The 10,676-nt window shown below is 33.9% G+C and overlaps 1 protein-coding gene across 1 annotated transcript; it reads left to right on the forward strand.

The window, feature by feature from the left end:
* The first annotated feature begins 550 nt into the window (after positions 1-550).
* On the forward strand, positions 551-847 carry LOC127138012 (auxin-responsive protein SAUR78-like). Its single transcript, XM_051064419.1, has one exon. It carries the CDS (start codon positions 551-553, stop codon positions 845-847), a length of 297 nt encoding a protein of 98 aa, XP_050920376.1.
* The last annotated feature ends 9,829 nt before the right edge of the window (positions 848-10,676 follow it).

A 10,676-nucleotide genomic window follows, 5' to 3' on the forward strand; every position in this document is an offset into this window, starting at 1 on the left:
AAATAGAAAATGATTTCTCTATCCCCCATTCAACTTTACATTCTAAATTGTGCAGTAAACAGTGGACCTTTACACATGTTTAGTACTTCACTTTAAATCATCGTCATCGTCATTTCTTTAAACTATGTCTCCTTTATAACCTAAACCTTGCATCACATCTTGTAATCACTCCTCTCACAATTTACATATTTTATCTTCATTTTGAAGAACCTCTCACAAGGTGCCGATATAATACAAAATGGTTTTCCTATTTCCCATACAATTTTACATTCTTAGTTGTATCGTAAACAACAGGCCTTTACACATGTTTAGTACTTCATTTTACATCATCTTCATCACTTCCTTAAACTATGTCTTCTTTATAACCTGACCTTTCCATCCCATCCTGTGATCACTCGTCTCATAATTTACACCTTTTCTCTTCACTTTTTATTAAAACATTTCATCAAACACCTTTCTCAAAATGGTCAATTGTGAAAAATTAACAAACCTGAAATCAACTATCACAAGATGGTCTTCATTTACCAAACTAAGTCGCAACAATAGCTCTATGTCTTCCTCCTCCAAGAAGCAAGAACATGAACATGAACAAAAGCTTCATGTTATCTACGTCGGAAAGTCTCGGCGACAATATCTCGTGAACTCTACAAAATTTCAGTGTCCTGTTTTTCAAGAGCTAGTTGATAGGTCTTGTTGCAATGGTGGATATGATGATGGTGTTGTGGTTGTTTCTTGTGAGGTTGTTTTGTTTGAACATTCTTTGTGGATGCTTAAAAGTGTTGAAACTGAGGCACAATTAGGATCCATGGATGAACTTGTTGAATTCTACCATTGTGGTGCTTGTTGATGGATGATTATACTTTGTTCGCTAGATAAGAATAACAGTAAGTAACTAACTTCAATTGGTTTGTATTCTTATGGTGATGTAAAAAAGAAAGTGAATTGGTTATTTCAGTGTATTGAAGTTGTTTAATATATATTACTGCAGTGAACATTGCTTGAATTAAACTTCAATTATGTTGGATGAGGTGTTATTTGTTTAATGTGTTATGAGTTATCTATTTGATGTTTTAAATTTGTTCAGTTAAAAAATATTTTAAAAAAATAATATAATATAAAATAAAATAATAGTTAAGTTTTTTTATATTTTGGTTTATCATATATATATATATATATATATATATATATATATATATATATATATATATATATATATATATATATATATATATATATATATATATATATATATATATATATATATATATATATATATATATATATATATATATATATATATATATATATATATATATATATATATAGAGAGAGAGAGAGAGAGAGAGAGAGAGATGAGTCATTTTTAAATACATTTGGAAATATATTTTTATTTCATAAATAATATGTAACTTCTAGAATTTAGCTGGTCAAATATTTGTATAGTTTAATTATTGAATGTTATGTCATTGTTTTATAATTGAAATTGAATTGAAATACACTGATAATGTAAAAGGATTTTGCACAATCTGTTAATCATAGACGTTGGATATTGGAATAAATTTGACTTTTATTTTTAAAATCTATAAATTAATGCAAACGGGTTATGATGATAAACTGAACGAGTAAAAGTTTTTATATTTTATGATAAATTATAATTTTAAATAAACTTTAATTAAAGATATTAATACTCCATCAACATTACAAGTTAAGAATTTATCTATTTATTATTATTATAAAATTGTTCGAGAGTATTAAATTTTATATAATTAAAGACTCAAGATATATTTGATATGTTGAGAAATGAATTTAATTATACAATATCACTATTCTCTTTATTTAATTACGGCGTGTTATTCAATTAAAAAAGAGGAGGATTTAAGATGTAGTTTTTTTTTGTTTTTGTTTTTTATTATAACGATTTAGTTTATTTACGATATATCATAAAAAAGAAATATATTCGAACAATATTAAATACAACTATTACAAGTGATAAAAGATCCATCCAATTTACAAATAGAAAAAATAAAATTTGAAACTTTTCAAAAGATTTCATGATTTTGTACAACATATATATGCTATAATTTACCAAATAATTATGAAAGCTACAATTATTTGATGAATTATATGAATTTTTGTATTGATTAAAACCACACTTAAAATATTCTTACTTATATTGATAGAGAGCAATTTCATTTTTCATAATATCTAAAATTTTATGATAGACATGCATTCTTCTTTCTATTTGAGATACATCAATCTATATGCTTCAACAACATCTTCATCTGAGAGTTCTTCATCGTTAGATTATCCATCATTTTGATCCTTCGTCTTGTAACCTAGGCGAGCAGTGAAATTAATTACAATGTTAATCTTTTATTCATCACTCTCCTCTTCAGATTCTTCATCAGAGAATGTAGCAATGTATCCCTTCTTTTGCTTTCGAAGAAAGTTGGTATATTCTTCCTGAATGTGCCAGAATTCTTCACATCCACTACATTATATCTCCTTTGCTTTATTAAGTTTGTCTTCTTATTTCTTCCCATGCGGGGAGTTGAAGCTTCTTGATTTGTTAGAAACTTTGTCTTTGACATTTGTCATGACATTGTTCCTAGATCTTATGTCAAGTCTGTTGGTGCAAAGGTAGAATGAATAGAAATATTCTATTAAGAATGACGGCTACAAAACATGATAAAAGTTACAATGATTGTCACCTTATTTATAAGGTAAAACTAGGGTTACTAGAATAGAATAAAATACTAAAATACCCTCTAACAAACTTAGGGGCTAAGAAAATAGTACAACTAAATATGAATTACTTCTAATACCATCCCTTAATTCATATTCCATCAAAACTTGTAACACCAATTTCATCCCTTAATCTGAGAAATTGATCAGTCTTGATAGCTTTCGTCAGAACATCTGCCAATTATTTCTGAGTGCAGCAGTGTACAACTTCTAACACTCCCCTCTGAACTTGCTGTCTCAGAAAATGATACTTGGTCTCAATGTGCTTGCTTCTCCCATGCAACACTGGGTTTCTGGCAAGATTGATTGCAGACTTGTTGTCAATCATCAGCTTCAGAGGTTTGTTTACTTTAATCTTCAGATCCTGTAATAGATTCAGAATCCACACAGCTTGGCATGCAGTAACAGCACCTGCAATGTATTCAGCTTCACAAGTTGACAACACCACAACAGGTTGCTTCTTGGAACACCAAGAAATGGGACCTCCCAGAAATTTGAATAAGTACCCAGACGTACTTCTTCTGTCAACTCTGTCTCCACACCAATCAGAATCTGAATAACTCAGAAGTTCTGACTCATCCTTTCTTCCAGAAGGAAATAATACTCCATACCTCAGAGTTCCCTTGATATACCTTAGAATTCTGACAGCAGCTTGGTAATGGGACCACTTAGGTTTACTCATGAACCTACTAACCATCCCAACTGAATAGCAAATATCAGGTCTGGTATTGCACAAATACCTCAGAGAACCAACCAACTGTTTGAAGGTTGTAGCGTCCACATCCTTTCCATTAAAGTCAGAATCCAGTTTCTGATTTGTATCAGAAGGTGTGACAGCAATCTTACAATTCTTCAGTTCAAATCTCTTCATAAGTTCTAATTCATACTTGAGCTGATGCAAAATAATACCTTTCTCAGAGTATCTGAATTCCATCCCTAGAAAGTATGTCATTTTGCCTAGATCAGTCATTTCGAATTCATTCATCAGAACTTTCTTGAACTTGGCTATCTCCTGTTCAGAACTTCCAGTCAGCAGTATATCATCAACATATAAACATACCAGAGTCATATTTCCTTCAAAAGTATGCTGAACATAGACACCGTACTCCATCTCACATTTCTGAAAGCCTTGCTTCTTGAAAAATGAATCAATCTTCTGATTCCAAGCTCTGGACGCTTGTTTCAATCCATATAGAGCTTTGTATAATCTGTACACCATCCCTTCCTGATTCTTTTTCACAAATCCAGGAGGTTGTGACACGTAAACTTTTTCTTCTAATGGACCGTTCAGAAATGCAGATTTTTTACATCTAAATGCATCAGAGGACAATTCCTGTTAGCAGCTATTGCAATCACCATTCTAATTATTTCATGTCTTGCTACAGGTGCAAACACTTCAGAGTAATCCAGCCCAGGTTTCTGTAGAAATCCTCTGGCTACCAACCTTGCTTTATGTTTGCCAATTGAACCATCTGGCTTTAACTTCTGCTTGAAAACCCATCTGACGCTGATGGTTTTCTTGTCTTTTGGAAGTTCTGTCAGCTTCCAAGTCTTGTTTCTCTCTATAGCATCAAGTTCTTCTTTCATGGCCTTAAGCCAGAGCTTCTGCTTAAGAGCCTCTTCTGTACTTATGGGTTCAGAGTCTACTAACATGGCACACTGAATAACTTCTCCTTCAGAGTCTACTTCAGTGTCTTGCAGCATGTCAAATTCTGCATATCTTCTGGGGATGTTTCTGATTCTTTGTGGTCTCTGAACTTGTTCAGAGTCTTGAGCTTCAGAGTTTCTAGCTTCAGATGGTTGACTTCCTCCAGAGCTTTGATCATCTTCAGGGTCTAGCATATTTCCAGAGTCTGAATTGCCACCAGAATCTGGATTACCATCAGAGTCTGGGTCATCAGAGTCTGGATCATCAGAGTCACCTTCATCTTCTGAGTCTTCTCCAGAGTCAGAATCACTATCAGAATCAGAATCAACGTCAGAATTTACTCCAACTTCAGAAATTCTTAACTCTGACCTTTCTTCAGAGGTTCTAACATCAGAATCAGATTGAGACTTATCCCAATTCTAAACTTCTGATTCCTTCACAATCACATCTCTACTGAATTCAATTTTATTGGTTTCTGGACAATAGAGCTTGTATGCACCTGTACTGTGGTACCCTATCAGAATCATCACTTTGCTTCTATCATCCAGCTTCTGTCTTCTGGCTTCTGGAACATGTTTATAGCAAACAGAACCAAACACCTTCAGATGACTAACACTTTGCTTATCTCCAGTCCACTTCTGTATTGGAACTATTTCCTTCAACTTCTTCGTAGGACATCGGTTGAGTACATACGTTGCAGTGGCAACAGCTTCTCCCTAGAGCTTCTGAGGAAGTTTCTTCTCCTTTAGCATGCTTCTCACCATATCAAGCAAAGTGCGGTTTCTTCTTTCAGCAAGACCATTGTGTTGAGGGGTATAAGGAGCAGTAACCTCATGCTCAATTCCATTCTCCTCACAGAACTTCTGGAACTCTTTGGAGTTATACTCACCTCCACCGTCAGTTCTAAGAATCTTCAACTTCTGACCACTCTGATTCTCAGCCTTCATTCTGAACTTCTTGAATTCATCAAACACCTCATGTTTAAACTTAATAAGGGATACCCATGTCATTCTTGTGAATTCATCAACAAATAACACAAAGTATTTATTCCCTCCAATCGATGCTACTGGAAATGGACTACACACATCAGAATGTACAACTCCCAAGGCATGTTTTGCTCTTGGAGCAGTTTCTGACGCAAATGGCAATCGTGGTTGTTTTCCTTCCATGCAAACTTTGCATGACTTTTCAGGCTTCTTAATTGCAGGAATTCCATGTACCAACTTCTTTGAATTCAGATGTTTTAAGCTTCTGAAATTCAAATGACCAAATCTTCTGTGCCACAACTCACTCTCCTTCTCAGCACTTGTTGCACTAAGGCATTCTGAGTCTGCAGTTCTGACATTCACCTTGAATGTTCTATTCCTTCCCTGTTCTGACTCCATAATCAACTTCTGATTGCAGTCATACAGCTTCAGAAGATTGTCCTTCATGGTAACTGAAAAACCTTTCTCAATTAATTGTCTCACACTCATCAGATTGTTTCTGATGCCAGGTACATACCACACGTTCTGAATCAATGTTGTTTTCCCATTGTTCAGAATCACTCTGACATTTCCCATACCTTCTGCATTAAGATATTTGTCATCAGCACATCTGATCTTTGTCCTCTTTTCAGAGTCAAAGTCAACCAGCCATTTCTTGTTTCCAGTAAGATGATTTGAACAGCCAGTGTCCATATACCACCAGTCTATCAGATCCATATCACCAGATTCAGAGGCCATCAATAGCACAGATTCGTCATCAGAACTTATGGCTATATTTGCTTCTTCTGATTTTCTCTCCTTGTTTGACCAACAGTCTCTAGCAAAGTGACCAAACTTCTTACAACAGTAACATTGGATCTTCTTCTTGTCATACTTCTCTTTTCCCTTCTGAGCATTCTTTTGTCTATCAGAGGTTGAGCTTTCTGACTTCTGACCACCATCAGATCTTCTCCTGGCTTCTAACTGCTTCTGATACCTCCTATCAGAAGTTGCTTTTAGAGCCTGCTGCTCTACTTCCCTTTCAGAAGTTCTTTCAGTCAAACGTAACTCTTGCGCTTCTAGACTGCTCTACAGCTCTTCAATTCTCATGGTGCTCAAATCTTTGGAATGTTCTATTGCTACCACAATGTAATCAAATTGAGAGGTAAGGGATCTCAATACCTTCTCCATGATTGTTTCTTCAGAAAGAGTTTCTCCACACGCTTTCATCTCATTAGTGATCAGAATCACTCTGGAGATGTATTCAGAAACTTTCTCATTATTCTTCATGTTGAGATTCTCATATTGCTTTCTCAAGGACTGAAGCTTCACCTTCTTCACTGATGCGTCACCACCATAACATCTAACCAGTGTGTCCCACGCAGCCTTTGCTGTCGTTGAATCTGCAATCTTCTCAAACACATTTACATCAACACATTGATGAATGAAGAACAATCCTTTCTGATCCTTCTTCCTTACTTCCTTCTGCGCGTTTTTCTGTTCATCCGTCGCATCTGCTGCTACCGGAACATAACCATCAGTGACAAGATCTAGAACATCTTGAGCACCGAACAGTACACGCATTTGGATCATCCAACGATTCCAGTTTTTACCGTCAAATACTGGAAGTTTGGTGTTCATGTTGCCGTTTCCGTTCATCTTTCTACCTTGCACAGTACACTCAGATTTCTCACACAGTGTTTCCTAACCCACAGAATTAAAATTCTGATCAGATTTTGTTCAAGATTCAACATGAATCTAAGAATCAAAATCAAACACACAAGACCTCACGTTCACTCGTGTTTCCCGTGTTTCCCAATGAATCCGAACCGGAGCTCTAGATACCAATTGTTGGTGCAAAGGTAGAATGAATGGAAATATTCTATTAAGAATGACGGCTACAAAACATGATAAAAGTTACAATGATTGTCACCCTATTTATAAGGTAAAACTAGGGTTACTAGAATAGAATAAAATACTAAAATACCCTCTAACAAACTTAGGGGCTAAGAAAATAGTACAACTAAATATGAATTACTTCTAATAAAGTCTTCTCATTACTTTTACCAACACTTTTTGCAAGTAATGCAATAGAGTTTGACATGTTCTTATCAATATCTTTTATGTCTTGCTCATTGCCATCTTCTACATCAGCTTTGAAAGCAATTCCTTTTCTTTTCTTTTCAATTTTTTTATTGACAACCATTTCAAAATTTAGCAATGAACCAATATGTTCATCTACTTTGATCGAACTGATGTCCTCATATTCTTCTATAAGATTAACTTTCATGCCAAACTTCTTTGGAGGAGATCTGAGGATTTTTCTGGCCAATTTTTCTTCAAACATTCTTTAACCTAAATCAAATGGGTTTTTTCCTATGTCAAGAGTACGTACATATAAGTTTTCTATGCACTACTATAAATAATACATTTCATTACAAAGCTTTTACGTCATCCAACAAAAAACCGAGGTATAATGCCAAGGCGCACCATATTTTATTTTTAAAAAAATAAGTACCACATATTCCCTCTGTTTCTAAATATAATCAAGGGAAAAAAATAATTCAGGACGTGCTTCGAATCCCAGCAAAAACAGTTTATATTTTTATTTCTTTAAAAGTGGTGTCTTTCTTTTTATATTTATTTAAATTAATGATCCATTCCTTTGGTTATCTTTATTAACCGAGGGATTAGATAATTAGATTTTACTATAAAAGCACTCGTTAATAAGATTTTACCCTAAACCTAACTTATATGTAGTTGCTCCAAAATTGTACGCATCATACTTTGGGATGGATTGTAAGACAGAAAAATCTTCAATGCTCTTCTATCTTGAAAAAAACATTTTTCTTCTGCTCTTGCAATTCATCTCAATATAATGGTGTTGATGTTATTGATATATTTTTGGAATAACTTTGCTATGTTGTCAATCAAAGAAAATATTCAATAATTTATTATTTTCCTCGGTTGACAATATTGAGAAATTTATTCCTAAATATGATGTAAATTGCAAGCACATGTATCTTGTTCACTTTCTTGTGAAGACATTTGCCATGAAAACATTTTCTCAAGATAATAAAATATTTGAATAAATCTTTGTGATGGATTGCAAGTGCAAAAAAAAAAATCCAATGGTAGATGTCATACCTCGAAAAATGAGAACACGACTTCGCGAAACGTAATTGCACGCTCGCATGATAGACTTAACAAAGTCACCATCGAACTTTATTTTTTCCCAAAGAGGGAAAGGAAAAATATCGATAAAATCCCTAAAAGGAGGACAATGATATTGGTCTTCGTAACCAAATCAGGGTTCAGGAGTCGATTACGCAAGGGGAAGGTATTAGCACCCCTCACGTCCGTTGTACATAACGAGAAGCATTTGGCACTTGCGCACGTTAGTGTTAACTAAGAAATGTTAGTCATTGTACATAACGAGAACTAGTTGGCACTTGCGCACGTTCGATGAATACGTATCCCCGAGTACGACGGAGAATTAAGGACTACGTAGTTCTGAGTAGAAAATATTTATTTGTTGGTCGATTTTAGCGAAAGCTATTTTGTTTCAATCGACAGGAAAATATTGCTTGCAACCCAAAACAAGTGAGGAACAGGCATTTGCGTCATATTGAATGGATTTCTACATATCAATATTCAAGGGAAAACGTCACTCATATCAACTCACATAATTGTGGATGAAACATTGTTTTGCATCGAATAGATACAAAATACCTTTTATTTGTGAATAGGGTTTGAAGTTCACATGGTGGCAAAAAAAGAGTTTGATGTGTTTGAAGTATTTTTGGTGATGATGAGAGTTCATACGGGTGAGAACTATATCTTGTTTCTTAACTCTCAGGAGCTCGTGGACTACACCATGTTCCTTTTTCATCTTATTTGGGAAAAGAGTTTTGATATTTTTAGATGTTTTAAAGTTTTGATTGAGAAAATGCACTCGATGCTGATCAAGGTTTATTATACGTTGTGGAATCGATTGAAGGATGATGGTTGTTTGGATTGGCAAGAACTACATCTCAAATCCTAACTCCCATGAGCTCACTGACTACACCCGTTCCTTTTCATCCTATTTATTGAAAAGTGTTAGGTAATTGTTAAGTGTTTTTTGATTTTTGACTTAAGAAAATCGCTTGACGTTGAGTCAAGCATTTGATTATCGTTTTCAAAAGTGAGTTGATAAGATGGTTTAAAAGTTGGAATAGATGGTGAAAATGATTTATGGTTGAAATTACGGGTTTGGAGGCTGTAAAAAATGGGTTGATATTGAATTGGATTTGGAGTGGGAATGGTGGGAACTTGGTGTTGACCAAGTGTTTTTGAAAATGGAACTTGGTGTTAACCAAGTGTTTATTTATTTTTGAAAGATTGACTTTATTATGCACATTCATGTCTTGTTTTGCAATCAAATTTCTTCATACATACAAGATTAAATATGTCATACAACAAAATATGACATACAAATCAATCACACAATCAACAAAAAACAAACAAAGATATACAAACAATCACAACTTTAATCAAAGATTAAGCAAGTAAATCAATCATGAGGCAAAACTATTTCTAAGTACTGAATTATAAAAGAGATTTATTGGAATTGAAAATATAATGGAATGACATAAAACCCTAATTCATACATCTAGACAAAATAGAGTCTCTTACTATTATTTTTTTGTCTTAATAAAGAAAAATAAAATGAGATAAAAAACCTCAATATTTTTTCTATTTTATTTAAAAGTTAGATCCTTTTTTTAATATTTTTTATTCCTATTTTTTAATATTGTAATCAAAATAAACAAAAACAAAGAAATCGGGTGTCATTAGTGAGGCCCATGATCACCGACCCATAACCCTGGAGCACGGGTCAGCCTGGATAACATGGATCTGATTGATCCATGATGAGTATTACACAAAAACTTGTTTTTCAAAACAAACCCTAAACCCCCCTTCTTTAAATTCCTCGTATTCGCTCTCTTTATCAAACCCAAACCTTAGTAACAAACAATTTTGTATCCTTAAACCTCAAGAAAAAACTCTGATCTACAAACCGAAACTCATGTGAATCCTGTTATTCAAGCGATTAAGCTACAATGGATTCAGTAGGTGAAAACAATCAAAATAGAAATGCACAATGAAAAGAAACAAATGGAACAAAAAAAGGCGACAATCAAAGAGCAGAACAAATCAACAGAAATGCACAATACCCTCATCCCCAAAAAGTCCCCCAATATCCCATTTTTCATTATTCATCAGCATTACAATAACATAACATGAAAAGGGAAAAGAAGAAAAAATGAAAAATT

This window comes from Lathyrus oleraceus, chromosome 4 (genome assembly GCF_024323335.1).
Source record: "Lathyrus oleraceus cultivar Zhongwan6 chromosome 4, CAAS_Psat_ZW6_1.0, whole genome shotgun sequence".
NCBI classification, from domain to species: Eukaryota; Viridiplantae; Streptophyta; class Magnoliopsida; order Fabales; family Fabaceae; genus Lathyrus; species Lathyrus oleraceus.

What these genes read in the sequence shown, in the direction of transcription:
- LOC127138012 (XM_051064419.1), top strand. Translation starts at nt 551, where the DNA reads ATGTCTTCCTCCTCCAAGAAGCAAGAACATGAACATGAACAAAAGCTT.